This window comes from Panthera pardus, unplaced genomic scaffold (genome assembly GCF_024362965.1).
Source record: "Panthera pardus isolate Hobbes unplaced genomic scaffold, ASM2436296v1 HiC_scaffold_1, whole genome shotgun sequence".
Taxonomy (NCBI): domain Eukaryota; kingdom Metazoa; phylum Chordata; class Mammalia; order Carnivora; family Felidae; genus Panthera; species Panthera pardus.
Window position 1 is genome coordinate 86,625,930 of NW_026526654.1, and position 18,022 is coordinate 86,643,951.

The window sequence follows — 18,022 nt, forward strand, 5'->3', positions numbered from 1 at the left end:
AAAACCACAGAAAGTAACTGTCTCACGATGCTGGAGGCTAGGAGTCTAAATCAAGGTATGAGCAGAGCCAGTATCCCTGAAGCCCCTGAGGAAGGTTCTACCTGGCTCCTTCCAGCTTCTGGCAGACCCAGACTTTCCCCGACTTGCGGAAGCCTCCAAGCTCTACCCCCATCCTCACCTGGCCGTCCGTCCTCTATGTCTGCCTGTGTGCAAACCTCCCTTTTCTGATAAGGACACCAGTCATTTGGATTAGGGGGCCACCCTAATCTAATATGACCTCCTCTTAACCTGAGTACACCCACAGAGACCCTGTTTCCAAGTAAGGTCACGTTCACAGATACCAAGGGTTAGGACTTCAGCGTATCTGTTGGGGAGACACGATCCAACATATTATAGGCTGCTCTGGTCCTCCAAAATTCCTGACCTTCCCCCATGCCAAATACACTCACCCCATCCCAACATCCCCCAAAGTCTTAACAGTGTCAGCATCCATGCTAACTCTAAATCTCCTCTAAAAATCGCCAGCTCAAAGTCCCCAATCTCATCATCTTACTCCTTTAAGTCAGTTATAAGTAAGAGCTGATGCGTGGATCATCCTGGGGCAAAATCCCTCTGCCTCTGTGAACCTGTGAAACCAGACACATCATTTGCTTCCAAAATACAATGGTGGGAAAGGCACAGGATAGACAGTCCCATTCCAAAAGGGAGAAAAAAAGAGATCACAGGTCTCAAACAAGTTCAAAACACAGCAGGGTGAATTCCTTTTGATTTTTTTCACTATTTACCTCATAAAATTGTTTTAACATTTATTTTTGAGAGACACAGAGCATGAGTGGGGGAGGGGCAGAGAGAGAGGGAGACACAGAATCCGAAGCCGGCTCCAGGCTCCGAGCTGCCGGCACAGAGCCCGATGCGTGGCCCGAACTCACGAACTGTGAGATCATGACCCGAGCCGAGATTGGACGCTTAACCAACGAAGCCACCCAGGTGCCCCATTACCTTATAAAAGCTTTAAAGGAGCTATGCAAAAGGAAAAGGTTCCTGGACAGAGACACCAAACAGCTACAGCGGAAAGCGGAGGATGCAGGTGAATTTACTAAGAAAACGAGGTAAGGAGAAAGTTGCGTTTTAGGCCACAGTGGCTATTCTTGTTCAGATGGGCACCCTCTGCCTCCCGCTTGTCTGGTGCACCCTCAGACAAGTCTTTCAAAGGGTGTAGACTCTACACTCTGTGTAGACATGGGATTCAGGCCTATTTAGTAAGAAGAGTACCTTCTGGCCACGGGGACTATTTCCAAAATGGTGCCCGATCCCATCAGACCCAATGGCATGCAATCTGCAACTTTGGAAGGCCTGTTGGGGGGGTGGGGAAGGGCAAGATCTTCAGGCGACGTCAGGACTTTACTTGGCAGCCATTTAGCTCATCTGTAGAGCCTGAAAACAAAGCCAAACAGGGCTGGAGATGAGCCGGTTCTGATGACATTGTTAAGACCCCTAAAGCCAGCTGTCCCTGAAGGCAGAGATACCTCTGGACTAGGTTGTTGCGTGAGCCACCAGATTCTCTGTTTCAACCAGTCTGACGCAGGTCTTTTGTTGTTAGTGCCATTGTTACCACGGCTTGTGTCTAAAAGAACGTTGAGGAGTCTATGACCTAAGGAGGGGGGCAGCGTGATTATAGCGGAAAAAGCCCAAGACGAAGAATCGAGACGTACAGGCTGTCGTTCCAGCCTTGACCAAGGAACCTGCAGTGGGTACGCCATTCAGCTCTTCTGTGCTCCAGTCTCCTATGGTACAGCAGTGGTTGACTGAAATCATTTTACACGGTCCCAAGCCTCTAATATTCTGCAAGTATTACATAGCCCTCCGTTAACTCAATATACTTTTTTTTTTTTTTAAGTTTATTTGTTTATTTTGAGAGAGAAAGTGCGAGCAGGGGAGGGGCAGAGACAGGGAGACAGAGGATCTGAAGCACGGTCCACGCTGACGGCAGAGGGCCCGGCACGGGGCTCCAACCTCACGAACCCTGAGATCATGACCTGAGCCGAAGTCGGACGCTTGACTGACTTGAGCCACCCAGGCGCCCCTCGTATACTTTTCCATGAGTTTGACAGCAACTGATAAAGGAGCAAAAGGATGAAAGTTCAGTGCACATGCAAGCCATGCTATTTCCCAAATCGCAGCCTGGGACCAGTTTATCTGACAGGATGGGCCACTAGAAATTGGGACTTAGGGCCATTCTATCCATGCCCCAAGTCAACACACTTGGCACGTCTTCATTCCCTGGGGAAAGTGGGGCTTTTTCTAAATGATCATTACAAGCAGGCAGCAGTCTGTAAAAATGAAGGATTGAAAAATTGCTCAGTGCTTATGGAAAATCTGGGAAATGTACAGAAATAGCTTCTGTTTATAGGTATTTGATTGGCCTTCCTTAACTTATTTCTTCTAGAACAGAGCCAGGACTGGGGTGAAGCAAGTGAGGGGCCCTGGGTGCAGAATCGAAGGAGGGGCTCACCTTCAGGTGCTGGCGGGCATGCACTTGACCCTGACTCTGAGTGTCTCCTTCAGTTTTGCACTGTGGCCCCTGTACCCACGTTGCTGTCCTCCTTCCCCTCAGCTACAGCGGGACTGATCACTTTATTTACTGAGCCAGAGTGTCCTTATTCTTTGGCTTTTTTTAATGTTTATTTTTGAGAGAGAGAGAGAGCAAGCAGGGGAGGGGCAGAGAGAGGGGCGGACAGGGGATCCAAGCGAGCTCTGGGCTGACAGCCGTGGGCCCGATGCGGGGCTCAAACTCACGAACCATCAGATCGTGACCTGAGCTGAAATCGGACACTCAACTGACTGAGCCCAGGATCCCCTCTCTGGCTTTTTTTCAATTGTAGTAATCTAAGCGGCTTCTCCCCAGTGTAAAGTCTGGTTTTGTTAGGGCTGAATCGGGAGGCGACCTGTGCTGACTTATTCAGGAACCCAACTTTATACGCTGAGCTAGACATAAGGAAAAAAATACATTTATGACCACACATGGGATACAAGCTTTTATAAAATTCTTCTTCTTTTTTTTTTTTTTTTGATGAAATATGGAAGATGGGATGTAAAGCATAGTTTAAAGGATTTCAAAAGATAAAGCTGGACTGGCAGGGGTGGGCGCATGTAATCCGCCATTTGTGACTATTTTTCATTGGTCTGTGAATCTGGGCTGCAGGTCTGAACAACAGTCTAACGATGCCAGGCTCTCTGAGACCCAAGACACTTGGTTAATTTGGGACAAGCTGTCACCACCCCCACCCCCCACCCCCACCCCAGGACACTCTTAGGCTTAAAATGTTGCATTACAATGGTTGGGGATCCTTGTAGGAAAATCATTCTGGGCTAAAGGAAGGCTCTCAGGTTTGAAGCACCTTTTTAAGAAAAAAATGAAAAAGCATTTTTGTCAAATATATATATATTTTTATTATGTATTTATTTATTTTTTGGTCAAATATATTGATAATATACTGATGAATTTTCTTTTTTACACGACACATTTGACATCTTTGTAAGGGTCTGCTATACGGCCATTAGGTCGGCCACATGGGGTAGGCTGCCCTAAGAGCCACCGGTTGCCAATAATGAGATATTAACACAGAGTTAGGAATTTGGGGATTTTAAATCATTTGAAGTCTTTGATTAAAAATCAGGAGAAAATGAAATCACAACTTACCGTACATGCATAATGAAATACAGTTTATAGTTAAGTTGTAAAGAATCGTATAGGTTTGCTACACTGCTTGTCTTAGCTAAATTTTAATTGTTATGTACCACGATTCACTGGGCCTTTTCTCCCTGCCAGGCTAAACTGAAAACAAACTCCATTTGAAACTAATTTTTTTTTTTTTTTTTTACCCCCCAGGCGAAGGGAGGAAGGGGGATTAGAAGCGATCTGTAGGACGCACGTACCACTCCTGGCTTCACCTTCTGGCTTTCTGGGCCTTTCCAGAAGGCTCTTAGGACTGATCAAACCCAACAGGCAATGCTCAAGTGAACAGAGTTTTACTCCAAGCCCAAACATTCAGGGGAGATAAAGCTCTGGAACGACTTCAAATAAAGCGGTTTCAGAAAAATGTGCCTGTGGGTTGCCCCGGAACCAAAAGGTTCACTCGGGCTCTTGTTCCTCTGCACAAGTCACAGGAATCCTCCTTCTAGCTCGCCACCGCCGTCGATGCCCTCTGCGCTCACCGATTTAACGCATCAGGCGGCATCCAGTTCCTGCATAAAATTGAGGCCGTGTTTCGTGTTTCGAGGGCTGGCGGTGAAAGGAACAGCTTTGAATTCAAATGACAGCCCCACCTTAGTTTAAAGCTAGGTTCTCTTTTCTGCTTATTATGGATCTTTGATAAGAAATACAATTGCTGAGAAGTTTGTTTTGCTTGCTGTTTGCTACGAGCATTGTGAGACCTTTCCTGATTGTAACCCACTGTAGAATGGGCTGTAAAACTTCCTAAATGTAGTCTGATATGTAATGGAATGAGTGATTGTATACAAACTAACCGGCATTTCTCGCTTCTGTAAACCTGCCTGCTTAGCACATTCCTCACCTACCCCCTTCCCCCTTTCTTCCTCCCGCCACAAGTAAAAAACCTCCCCTGTGCTATTTGTCTCTGTCTATAAAAACGCTATACCAACCCTATTCGTGGCCTCTTGTGTCACCGGCGACGAGTGCGCAGAGGACCAGGTTCGAACCTGCAATAAACGACCCTTGCCGCTTGGCTTTGACTTACGACTCTGGTGGTCTTTTGTGGGAGGTTTTGGAACTTCAGGCATTACAGCGGGAGGCGGCGGTCGCCAGCCCTCCCCTCTTGCTCGCTTTCCTAGGTGGGCCTCTTCTCACACCCGCACCCCCGGCTCCACTTCTGCAGAAGCGTCAGTTGTCAAGGGGCCCGTCCCACGTGCATCCGCCACTCTGCAGCCCGGCTCGACCCTGAAATAGACCAGGGACCGGCAGGTGTCTGCAGGGAGGAAGCCAGGCAAAATGTGAGGGTGCCGTTGGCAGCCTCCCCTCCCCTCGCTCCCTTCCCCAACCGTGGCATCTTTCTCCCTCCACCTACAGAAGCCTCTGGAAACAAAGACACCTCGCTGTGAACTCATTCACCTAATCTGCACGCACTTCCGGAAGGTACAGGAGGCAGGCACCTGGCACGATTCCCTTTCTGCAGACGAGGGCGTTGAAGTTTAGCGAGGGTAAGCTTCCCGCCCTGGACAAGAACCCGGCCCGACTCCGCCTGTCGTGTGATTTCTGTTCATTTAGGGGAGGCCAAGGCTGTCCAGGGCCCCCGGCCCTTTCCCACACTCCCCATCCTAAGCCCCAAGTCGCAGTTTCCTTTCTGCCTCCTGCCCCCAAATCTTCTCATTCCCCTATGGCTGAGTGAAGTGCGGCGAAATCGTCCCTCTGCAAATGTACACTGTAGATTAATTATCGTAACAATTTTACCAGCCAAAATCTGAGTGCAGACTCACTGGCAGTAAATTTACTCGGTTCCACACAACCATGCGGTGCAGTCATACCGTAGATTTAATTTCGACCTTCGTTTAGGGTGGAGGCCGATAGAGTCGAGGAGCGTCACCGGTGCTGTCGCGTCGGGGAAGGCACTCAGGCGGCCGTCGCCGAGCGTTCGCTGCCCCTCCTGGAAGAATTCACCCTGCAGCCAGACTTCGCCCGCCTCGCTCGAGTCACGTGGGAGGGAAGCGTAAACCTGGGCCGTTCTTTACTCCAGACACACGGGGGCGCAAGACCGCGGCGTCCGCCGTGAAGGCGGCGGAGCGACGCTCTTGCTCGCGGGACTCCGACGTGCTCACGTTCTGAGGGCCTCGAGCCCCGACCCGGAAGCGCTGGCGTCACGTGGTGCGGCGTGGCCCGCTGCCTTGGAAACGCGGGGCGCGTGCTCCAGGCGGGAGCCGCCGTGCAGGGGCGGGGTCTCGCGGCGGGGGAAGGGGCTGCTCTGGGCTCGAGATGCTGGGCGCCGGGAGGCTGCGCGGGCTCGGAACCCGGGCGGCGCCTCTGTGGCCCGGGCGAGCGGGCTCGAGGGGCCTCGGAGCCAGGATCCGCGCCCGAGGGGTCAGCACCAGCTGGTCCCCGGTGGGCGCCGCCTTCAATGTCAAGCCCCAGGGCCGCCGCCTGGACCTGTTCGGCGAGCGCCGGGTGAGCGGCGCGGGAGGGGGCTCCCCTCGGACCCCCCGCGTGGCCCAGCAGGGATCCGGGCCGGGTCTTTTGGGTCTGGGAGGAGCCGGGCAGCCAACCCGCTTTGTACAGTAGGGTGTCGTGTGCGCTCTCGGTGACCTTGCCCGTCACCTCCTCTTTGAGGGGCTGGTGTAGGGGGGGCGGGGCGGCCTTTAGGGGTCCTGCCCCCCAGAATGTGGGTCCTGGGACCTGCCTCGTGTGAGCCCTCGCTCCACGTGCACTTAAAATAGTTCGTTTTGGCGGTGGCGGTGAATCCCGCCTGCCGGGTCCCGCCCTCGCCTCACACTGGGACCAACCCCAGCTGAAGTGCGCTTCTGCCCCAACCCAACCCTAGTGCCTTGGCGCCTCGCCCTGCAGCTCACGGGCGGCGTCAAGTTTCCGTGTAATTACTGATGCCGGCGATGATCGAAATGCCGGTTTAAATTTTTTCCAAAGCTCTGGGCTCTTCTTGTTATAAAACACAAAAACTGTTGAGAACCGTCTAATTTCCTATAATGCGATGGCGTTGATCACGTTGATTTCTTCCCCCGGGAAGTCACTGACTGAATTCTTTGGTTCCTGTTTATTGCTACGTCCACACACGCAGCAGGTGTCTGGTGTTACGTAGGCAGTCAGTATTTACCGAACGCCTGAGTTAAAGGTGAAAGGAAGGCACGCTTGAAAGGCATTTACCCTTCTATTCCTGTTGTACTTTACATTTGTGGATTTTACCCTCCTCGGGTTGTTACTTTTATGTTTGCCTTTTAAATTTCTTCATTATCTGTACCATTGCCTTTCTTGTAAGAGCCTAGGATACCGTTAACAGTGAGCTTACTGATTTGAGTGTTTTCTTATTTGATCTCTGCCATTAGCTTTGACTGTTTTAAAAATATTTTTGTATGAAATTGGCCAACTTCCGTAGGGGTAAATACCAGAATAAGGTCTTAACATACTTGGTGAGAGGAGAACAACCACGTATAGGTATTGAGTAGAAAGATGAAAAAAGTAAGTTTGGTTTTGGGTGGATGAAATAGAACTAATTTTAGCTTTTTTTTTTTTTTTTTTTTTTTTTTTGTAGATCACGAGTTTAGATACTGACGTTAGATTTTCAGGTACCTGAATTGGTTTTTGATTAAACGAGAACAACACAAAACCACAAAGGTTTATGTAGTTTTTTTTTTTTTTTAATCATTTCCATAACTAGTAGTCTGAGGTTTAGAATTCCCAAGAGCAGTGTGGAGAGGTGTGCTGGGAAATGAAAAATAGTCTGTACTTGAATCAAATTAAATCAGTGTAGAGAATCTAATTTGGTTTTGGTCCTGATTCTGCTCTGCCCGCAACTGTCTTTTATTTTTTTCATTATTTAATCAGTTTGGAGAGAGGTTAATTTCACGCATCCCTTCTTGCAGAAAAGGTAGGCCTTATCGGTCCTGAAAATTTTACCTCTTGCTGTTTTCCAAAATCAACATATTAGTCATCTGCAAAGTTAAACTACAGAGTTAAGCGCTGGTCCGTTAATTTGTCTCGTCCGCGAGTTTGCCCATGTGGTGGGCACTATGCTGGGCAGCTGGTTCAAATGATGAAAGCAGTTCCTCCCTCTAGGATTTTGCCTTCTCAGGAGAGACTTTCAAACAGATAAATTGCAATACAGAAGTATGGAAAAAGTGTGGGCTTTGGAGATGTACGAAGCGGGCTCAAGTTCTGTCTTTGCCACAATTAATGACCTCAAACTTTTTTTTTTTTTTTTTTGGCTTCTTAAAGTGTGTTTCCTTATGTGTGAAAGAAGAATGATGGTTCCTGCACTAGGATTATGTGATTTAAATGAGGGAACCTATATTAGGTACAGAATTCTCTTGGCGTGCAGTAAATGCATAGTAAATGCTTTGTGTTTTCTATCCTGCCTTCCTGAGTGCTGGAACGAGAGTGTTTGAACTGGTAGAAAAGGATGGTCATTCCCATTGGATTAGTGATCTTTGTCCTTATCAAGATGCTGAAATGCTTTCGGAAAGTATAAAATTTGCTGCTTTCAGCCAATGAGTTGGTTTTAACATGCTTATTAAATCTTCCTGAAGTGTCTATGTGCTCAACTCATTCTCTCTATCTTGAGTTGTGGAATACTTAGTTCTAGGTACTGGACTGGACCCAATGGCCAGCAGCGTCCACAGAAGACTTTACATATACTTTCTAATCTGGTATACCTGTATCCATGCTGTCAGATATGTACTGTCATCCCCATCGTGCTTAATGAGAAACTTAGACCCAGGAGGAGAGAGAACTAGGCCAACCGAGGTCATATGGCTAATGATGATTACAGCGAATATCTATTAAATGGCTTTCTGCGTGCCAGGCAGTGTTGAAATGCTTTAAAAACACGTATCATCTCATTTAATCCTTGTAACTATGAGGTAGGGTCTGTAGTAGTGGCTGAGCTGGGTGTTGAACCTGTTTCGTTCTATTTTTGTTTTGTATGAAATAATTAAAAATGAAAAAACATTCACATTCTTAAAACAGGTGTCGTTTAATCTATGGAATGACGTGGGAAATGTGAACATGGTATTATGTGATACACCAGTGAAAACCGAGATTTCCTCTCTGAGAAAAGGACTTACACTTAACACCGAAATATCGTGTTTTTAGTGACAAATGGGAACTGTTCTCTGGATTGCAGGGTCTTTTTGGAGTTCCTGAGCTCAGTGCCCCAGAAGGATTTCGGGTCGCCCAAGAAAATGCCTTGAGGAAGGCAGACTTGCTTGTGCAGCGCGTGTGCTCCGTGGCACCTGGGCCCCAGACCGTGCTCATTTTCGACGAGCTCTCTGATTCCTTGTGCAGGGTGGCCGACTTGGTAAGACGCTTGTTCTCATGGGAGAAAGTCATTAGGAAGGGAAAAATGTAGAGGAAGGGGTGACATGTAGAACTTGTACTTTAATACGTGTAGTTACGAAAATAGCACGTGATGTATCATCAAACAATGATTACTCGTATGGCAAAGATTCCTCATAAACACTTCTACGAGAATTTTAAGAGGACATTTACCTGCACATGACAGTAAAATTAATCCTATGAAAAGCCAGTTTTTATCACCCTTTTCAGAAATGTCTTTCCCGGTGAAAACTAAGATTTGGATACGAAACTGATTGCATTAGTGGCTTCCTTTTTTCACATTTTGAAGCTGAAACAGACATATACCTCCGTCTCTTCGCGAAGAAGCCCGTTGCTGAGATAGAAGGCACACGTGTGTCTGCCCTAAAGAGCCACGTCTTCAGTAGTCGCGTCGTCAGAGTGGCGCACGTGATCCAAAACTGAACCCTCCTGAGCCTGTCTACTTCGTATCAGACTCTATATTGCCTTCCCTTCACATGCGTTCAGTGTCGAGCCCCCACCACGTGCCAGGCTCTGTTCTAGGCACTGGCAATGCGGCTCATGACGCACACGGTCTCTGGCCTCAGGGAGCTGATGTTCCGATGCCAGCTTTTTTTTTTTTTAGATCTTATGAGGCACCAGGCCCTGGTAAGAGGTTTACCTGGGTTAACTGAACTAACCTTCTTAGCATTTTCAGTTGAGGAAAGAAAGGCAGTAACAGGTTAAGTGATGTGCCCAAGGTCACCCTCCCGTAGGTGGTGGGGCTGGGCTCAGAGTCCAGGCGTTCTGGCTGTAGAACTCAAGCCCTCAACCCGCTGTTCTGAACCTCCTCCTGGCTGGCTGGCTGCTTAGGTCAGATGAATAGGTCTCCCTTACCTGGAGAGGTTGGAGTGTCACTTAGCTTTTTGAAAAGGATTTATTTTTAAAATTATCATTTGGCAAAATTGGCTTCTCTCTGGGGCTGGAGTAGTTCTGTGAATTTTAACTCACGTATTCACGTAGCCACCGCCACAGTTAGGGTACATCGTGCTGAATGTACATCTCATCACCCCCCAAAAGCCCCTGTATAGTCCTGCCCAGGCCTCCCCAGGCCTCCCCTCTTACCTCTGGCAACTACCCACCTGTTCTCCCTCCCGCAGTTGGCCTCTTTTAAAATGTCAGATAAGTGGAATCACTTGCCCTTTGAAAATGACCTCTTTCACCCAGAGTAACACCTCCCCGTCTTTGTTTTTCGCATGTTTGGAAGTCACTTCTCGGTTTTATAGGGTCTCGGTTTGCCCTGCGAATGCTTTGGGTGGAGGAGGAGAAGGGAGACGCACTCACTGCCCCAGGACCCCTCACACCTCCTCCGTGTAATTGTGCCGATGGAATCTGCAAAGGGACATAGTTGTCAGGGAATTTCACTTATGTGCAATCAAGTACTGGCTTTATGTCTTCGTTGGTGGTTTATTTGTTGTCTTAGCCTGCATTTTAATTAAGTGGTGGTCTAGGATTTTTTTTTTTTCCCCACAGTTTTTCTTTTGCTCCTCGATGAGAGATCTTAACTCTCTGCCCCGTAGCTTGTCCTGTTTTTAAAGTTTTTTATGATTATGAGGTATAGTAGTATCTCATTTAAAAAGTTAAAAAAAAATTTTTTTTTTTTAACGTTTATTTATTTTTGAGACAGAGAGAGACAGAGCATGAACGGGGGAAGGTCAGAGAGAGAGGGAGACACAGAATCTGAAACAGGCTCCAGGCTCTGAGCAGTCAGCACAGAACCTGACGCGGGGCTCGAACTCACATACCGCGAGATCGTGACCTGAGCCGAAGTCAGACGCTTAACCGACTGAGCCACCCAGGCGCCCCTCATTTAAAAAGTTTTAAATATGACTTGTATGTGGAAATCTTTGAGTAAAAAAGTCAAAGAACCTTCTGCCTTTTCTTTTTTAAATGTTTATTTTTGAGAGAGAGAGCGTGAAGAAGGGGTAGAGAGAGGGAGAGAGAGGGAATCCCAAGCAGCCTCCGTGCTGTCAGCCCAGAGCCTGATGTGGGGCTCAAACTTATGAACCATGAAATCATAACCTGAGCCGAAAGCAAGTCGGACGCTTAACAGACCGAGCCACCCAGGTGCCTCGAACCTTCTTCCTTTTGAAGTTTTAAGGTTTTATCTGCCAGTAGGATCAATACCATAATAGGGCAAGGATTTTATAAACTATGATTTGCCACCAAATGGACATTCGCTTTCTTTTTCTTTTTTTAATACATTTCCTATGTAACAGTATTGTTTTCCTCATCAGTATTACAGATGAATTTTAAAATGTATGCCAGTATCTTGAAATTAATATTGATGGTAAATTCTGCAACGTGTAGATTAGTAATTTGTACAAATTGTAAATTCTACATAGCTAATTTTTCAGGCACTAATGTTATCTCATTGTTACATCGGATGTATAAAACTATGGATTTAAATGTTTTTACATTGAAAACTAATAATAAAATTAGGAACTTTGACCTTGTGGTGATTTTATGTCGTATTATAGTCATACATGTTCTTTTCTCAGAGAACGAGGAACATCCGTGATATTTCGTAGTTCCCTTGCGTTTTTCTTTTGAAATACACTGCAATCAACATGAAAACTAAAGTCTAACTTTACGTGACTTCATTAAAAAAGTAGAAAGAAGCGTAGCTCAGTTACATGCTGAGGTCAGCGTAGCAGCTGCTGCAGGCCCTGGTGATTGTGAGTCACGGGAGGTAAGAGTAGGAATCCATTTTTATTAAAAGGCCTGCAAAGAGAGAATGTGCCTTTGTTTTCTGCACAAAGGCTAGAATGTAGTTAAATCAGTCTTGAAACTGCTGTGTGTCAATTAAAACAACACAAAAAGAGAAGCCTGTAAGAGCTGTTCTCTGCAGCCAGGTTAACGTGTGAGAAGCGCACCGCAAACGATCTTAGCCAGAAAGTTGTAGAGTATTTGAAATAAAATTCTGCTTCTTTTGAACTACAGAATTAGGGAGAATTTCCTTGGCGTTTACGTTTGAAGGAGAACGGCTTTCCTAAAAGGAGGCCAGTGAACGTATTTTCTCTGGCACGATCCCCACTGGATCCGGGGACTCAAAACACGTTGAGAAAGAGGCCGCTTCGCCGGACTCGGGTAGGAACAGCTCAGGAATGGCAACGCGGGGGTCGGAGCCAAGGGGCTGACTCGACGGCGGAGGCTGTCCCTTCTGCCCTCTGATCTCGGAGGAGAGCCTGCCGTCACACGCCCTCTCGGTTTTGTCTTTCTTCCTCATTAGGCCGATTTTGTGAAAATCGCCCACCCCGAGCCCGCGTTCCGAGAGGCGGCGGAGGAAGCCTGTACGAGCATCGGCACCGCGGTGGAAAAGTATGTTCTGTCCCCCCCTCCCGCCCCCGTTGCGGCCTCGGGCGACGCGGCTTTGTGGATTTGCGCTTTCGGACGCTTGTCCGCCGGGCTCGCCCCCCGCCCGCCCGCAGGGTAGGGGGTAGGGGACGGCCTGCGCTGCCCTGGGGGGCGGGGACGGGGGCGTGGCCCCGTGTCTGTCTGTCCGTTCACCGTTCGCTCGGTCGCCTGGCTTCCCCGCCAGCCAGGCGGTCACGTGCTTTGCCTCGCGTCTGCTGCGCCGAAGGCGGGCTCACACCGCGGTCGCGTGACGCACAGAGCAAAGCTGCGCCGTCCTGGTGGCCGTCGTCGCCGCGTTGAGTCAGAGTCTCTCCGTGTCTGGACGCCAGCGGCCCTGCAGGCCCCCCAGCGCGGGGTCGGGGAGGGTCTAGGGCGCTCAGAAAGGCAGCCCGGAGGGCCGAGGCGGGCCGGGGCTGTGACGGAGCGGGCTCGGGTGACCCCGAAGGGCCTCGAAAGGCCTCGCGCCGCTCCCGAGGGCTCGGCAGCGCTGGCGAAAACCACCCCCAGCTGGGCCGCGCGGTACCGAAGGCTCTTCGGCGCCCGACGCGCTGACGTCGCCGCCCAGCGGCTCGCCCGGCGGGGACGCGGCGGCCTCCCGGCTTGGACGGGGACCTGCTGCTTGCGCCCCGCGGAGCGTCACCTGCTCTGCTGGGGACAGTGCCTGGGATCTCCTGTCGCCACGGCTGCTCGCCGTGGCAGGTTGAAAGAGATGAAGCCGGTCGCCGCCGACTCCAGACACCCGGCGCGGGGCGGGGGGCGGCACCGGGGGGCTCCTTGGGAGAGAGCACGCCTCGTGCAGCGAAAGGTCCCAAGAAACGAGTCCGAGCTGCCCGGGTGCCCGCCTGAGCCACCTTGAACGCTGCATCGGGCCTGAGTCTAGATGCGCTTCCGGTCTCGTGGATGTGGGTTCCGCGTTTTGCGGGGGGACCACAAGGGAGCCATGACCTGTAGCCGAGTGTTGTCCTGAGGACCCGGGCAAGGTCCTCCCTTCATCCTGCAGACGTGCGCCAGTCTTTCCCTGGGCGCCACACTCTGGCCACCGCCCGAGGCCTGCCGAGGGCCTGAAGGGAGGGTCAGGAGGCAGAACTCGCAGCCTTCGCTCCATTCCCCGCCCTGCTCTCCATTCTCAGCGCCAGGGCTTCTCTTCTCCTTTGGTCTAGCTGAGCTGTACCTTTTTGTTTGTTTGTTTTTCAACATATATTTATTTTGCGGGAGAGAGAGCGCACGAGAAAGTGAATCCCCCCGATGTGGGACTCCCAACTCACCAACGTGAGGTCACGACCTGAGCCCCAATCAAGAGTCAGACGCGTAACCCACTGAGCCACCCAGGCGCCCTGAACCGAGTCCTATCTTAACTGCTTCCGTTGATCCTCGAAGAATCTATTTCCAGTAGTGGAAATAAAAGCCTGAGATGAGGTGTGTTTGTTTAGAGTCGATGCCAGCTGTAGGCTAGAGACCTTACCGCAGGATCTTAGGACACAAAACGTCACGTGGGATGTTGGCTCAACCCTCTGAAGGGAGGACACTGCGGGCTGTCTCTAAACCTGTCCTTGTGACACGCGGTGGCCCGTAGGGTGAGCGGGCCTGGGGGAGATAGGCGCCCACGTCGGTTTTCTCCCGGTTTCCTGGGAGTGATGCCCGGGTGCAGAGGCCGTGGTATGCCTGCCCTTCTGGGCGAGCATCCTCCCAGTGGCGGTGAGAGCCTCAGTCCCCTCGGTCTCTGGGGTGGCCGGTGAGAACACAGCAACAGAAACCCTTCCATTTCTACAAAGCTGCAGGTGTTTGATTACGCACTGACTGGGGATCTCGGGTTCCTGAGTACGGACTGGCTGATGGTTCTTACCGCCTTGTCCTTCCCAGAGGACCTACCAGGCAGGGAGCAGATCGTATCCCAAACCAGTTCACTGTTTAGCCCCGAGAGTGCCAGGACTTTTTGGCATCCGGGAAAGAAGGACTCAGGACCTGACTGTGGGATGGCGACCCGGGCTGAGGGCAAAACTGCTGTTGGGGGTGAGGGTGGGGGTGGGGGCAAGGGCAGGCTGGCAAGGCTAGTGTTTGTCCACTAGGGTGGGGAGTGTGTGCTCCACACGTAGCATGTCATTTAACCCTTAGGGTGACCTGAAGTCGGACAAGCTGGGGGGATTCAAATAACTTGCCCGAGGTCACAGAGTAGCGGTGGGCTTGGTGTTGCAGCTCGAGGGCGTGTCCTTGAACTCTCCCGGCGGTGTGGGCCTGCCACTCTGGCCCAGGAGGGCAAAGGTTACCCAGGTTCTAGGCTCTTCACTCGGGAACCGCAAAATCTTTGTGCCCATCCTTCCTCCCATCCTCGCTCCTTTCTCACTAAAAAGACCAAAAGACAAGTGGCCATTGGCCTGTTGCTAACGGAATGAGTTCTCAATGGCAACGGGCTCAGATCGCCAGCTACGTTCCTCCCGTGCCCTCCCTCCCGACTGCTCTTCTGGTTCCAGCTGCTGGTTGTGGCTTCAGATGTATCCTCTTACCTTTCAGAACCCTCAGTACCCTGACATCCCCGCCTGACGGACTCCCCGTTTCTGTTCTAACGGCGGTGACGCTCTCTCTCTTCCAAACGAAGAGACAAAACCAACCCCCAGAACGTTGGTCTCTGGGCGCGTGCATGCTAGGATGTCACACAGTTCTCTTAATGTAACGCTAAAAACAAGGTATGAGAAAGTCATTTAATTGGTTTTTTTTCCATCTGTAATTTTTCTAGGTTGAACACAAATGTGGAATTATATCGAAGTCTGCAAAAATTGCTAGCTGACAAAAAACTTGTGGATTCCCTTGATCCAGAAACCAGGTACTGACTGCTTTGCGTTCCTTATGGTTGTGACCACAGAGGCCAGCAGATGGCTCTCCGACCCCCACCCCCACCCCCACCCCCACCCCCACTGCGTCTCCGCACTCCGGAGCCCCCCTCCGTCTGCAGCCCCCTCCGTCTGGAACATTTCTTCCCGGGAGTCTGCACGACTCCTGCACTTTCTTTAGGCCTTCACTCCTCCTCTGTACCAGGTCATGCCCTGTCCTCTTACCCTGCTTGTGTTCTCTTCTTAGTCCTGACCTTTTCCAGCATTTCTGTTTGCTCATTTGTTTACATCTCTCCGCCACCCTAGATGGGGAACTCCGGGAGGGCAGGGATCTGGTCTGTTTTGTTCAGAGCTGAATCCGGCTCCTAGAGCAGTTCCTGGCCTGTAGTAGGTGCTTACCAAAGGAATGAGTTCCTCTAAACAGTTGGGAATTACACTTAGCTTCATGCGTGAAGTTCCATCATCGATACCACCGGAAGATAGAAACCAGTTGATTTTATTGACTGGTGGGATGTCAAGATCCTTGAAATGATTTCCTTTGTTTCCTTAGATTACCTTTATTATTCCGAACTGAAAAAGCTACATTTCTAGGTCAGCCCCCCAAAATATTTGATACAGGATCTTGGATACCATGTTTCTTTGCACACATTTATGTACGTATTAATAGTTTTATAACTTTGTTATTAAGCCATCTATATATTACTCATCTCGTGGCTCAGAGGGTATACGTTTTCTTACCTGTTTGTGTTGTTTACTTCTTTTCACTCTCCGATTCTCTCTCCTCCTGCTTCCTTCTCTCCTTTCTGTCTCCACACAGGGCTTCTGAGCCCCCACGAAGCCCTGCTCTGCAGGGATCCGTCGATAATGGGATTTTGTTATTTATCTGATGTATGAGTACCATGCCATACGAATTGCACGATGAGGCTGTCTTTGGGGCATTAATTTCCCCCGAGTTCCTAGTATGCAGATACTTGTTTGACCTTATTTCACTTCGTCAATTCTCATGCTGAGGATACTGGGAAAGCTGGTGGTATCATCAGACTAGTTTGTCTTCACTCCGATTTTAGGCTTGAGCCTGATACTGTCTTCATTAGCAAAACAAGGAGAGGCTGAATGCCTGCTCATTGTGCTGCATTTATACTCAGCTGGTGTTGACTGAGTAGTGACCACAGGTTATTCATTATCTGATTTTGCTGAAGATTGACTTTTCTGTATTTAATGTGTAAAAATTGTAGTGGAATAACGGACCATTTTAGGTACAAAGGACTTGTTCTGACAGGATGCATACCGCATTTCTAGATGTTCCTAAAAATGCCAACAGGATTTTTTTTTTATTTTTTATGTTTCTACTCTTAAGTTTTTTAATGCTTTATTTTTGAGAGAAAGAGAGAGAGAGAACATGTTGGGGGGGAGGGGGAGAGAGAGAGAGAGAGAGAGAGAGAGAGAGAGAGAGGAGGGAGGGAGGGAAGGAGGGAGACACAGTATCCGAAACAGGCGCCAGGCTCCAAGCTGTCAGCACAGAGCCCGACGCGGGGCTCGAACTCAAGAACTGTGAGATCGTGACCTGAGCCGAAGTCGGACGCTCAACCAACTGAGCCACCCAGGCGCCCCATATGAAGTTTAAATGAAATAACGAAAGTAAAATGCTTTGCCAGTGTCTTGCACATAGAAGCCATTCAAAGAATGAGACCCTTCCATCCTTAAAGAAAGGTAGAACAGAGAGCCCGTCACTTAACAGAATAGAAACAGAGTAAGAATAGTGTTTTAATGGTTTGGGATAATGGGTCCCCTCTAGTTAGGTGTCAGTTGATAAATAGTTATGGAGGATCCCTTTTTGCTCAGTTTCTTGGAATGTATCATAAAGAAAAGGATAAAGAGATTTATGTGGCAAGGAATTTTATCATAGCATAGATTACAGAGTGGGAAAAATGAAAATATTTTTAGTTCGTGGGACCAAATGTTACGAACGTTAAAAGCCATGGTTTTGAGGGCATTCAAAGAAATGTTCAGTGTTTGTGGTACAGTTTCACAAGAAAAAGCAGGGTACAAACGTCCATGTTAGTTGGCTCCCACTTACTCAGAACAAGGAGTATAATATACTGAGAGTAAATTGGATAGAAGCCAAGGGAAGGTCTTCTCTTGTTGGTGTTAGCCACACGTTCGTTGCCACTGAGACCGTGTCTTCATGAGACCAAAGATACTGCCTCTGCCCGTGCATTTCGGGACGGACATCCCGTTGGGTGTCCCCCACCGGCTCACCCAGCCCAACAGCCAGGGCGAGTGATGTTCCAGTCTGAGGACTTCAGTGCCCTTTACGTCCGTTCGGAAACTCAGCAAACATTCTTCCAGCACCTACTATGTGCTAATTTCCCTAACCTTATCGTAGTTAGTTTCACGCCGTCTTAAAAACATAAGCAGATTGGGGCGCCTGGGTGGCGCAGTCGGTTAAGCGTCCGACTTCAGCCAGGTCACGATCTCGCGGTCCGTGAGTTCGAGCCCCGCGTCAGGCTCTGGGCTGATGGCTCGGAGCCTGGAGCCTGTTTCCGATTCTGTGTCTCCCTCTCTCTCTGCCCCTCCCCTGTTCATGCTCTGTCTCTCTCTGTCCCAAAAATAAATAAAAAACGTTGAAAAAAAAAAATTTAAAAAATAAAAAAAATTAAAAAAAAAAAACATAAGCAGATTGGAGGGAAATATAAGAACTTTAATAGGGGTTGTCTTTGCTGAGATTAGCGATTTTAATTTTTTCCTA

At 49.3% G+C, this 18,022-nt stretch overlaps 1 protein-coding gene and 1 long non-coding RNA gene across 5 annotated transcripts in view; one reads left to right on the forward strand and one right to left on the reverse strand.

Moving 5' to 3' along the window:
• Window positions 1–754: 754 nt before the first annotated feature.
• On the reverse strand, window positions 755–4,261 carry LOC128776501 (uncharacterized). Its single transcript, XR_008421575.1, has 2 exons — window positions 3,937–4,261; window positions 755–2,114 (listed from the first exon to the last, which is right to left on the reverse strand). It is a non-coding gene; the product is annotated as an uncharacterized LOC128776501 (long non-coding RNA).
• A 1,622-nt stretch (window positions 4,262–5,883) lies between these two features.
• MIPEP (mitochondrial intermediate peptidase) overlaps window positions 5,884–18,022 on the forward strand; it is a 162,744-nt gene continuing 150,605 nt past the window's right edge. For 2 of the 4 annotated variants that reach the window (XM_019447965.2, XM_019447968.2), the window contains exons 1-4: window positions 5,885–6,175; window positions 8,862–9,035; window positions 12,324–12,412; window positions 15,180–15,266. In XM_019447965.2, the coding sequence (XP_019303510.1) occupies window positions 5,987–6,175; window positions 8,862–9,035; window positions 12,324–12,412; window positions 15,180–15,266 (539 nt within the window). In that variant the 5' untranslated portion in view covers window positions 5,885–5,986. Of the gene's footprint in view, window positions 6,176–8,861; window positions 9,036–12,323; window positions 12,413–15,179; window positions 15,267–18,022 lie in introns of all 4 variants that reach the window. The other 2 variants (XR_002079609.2, XM_019447962.2) reach the window with 2 other exon arrangements.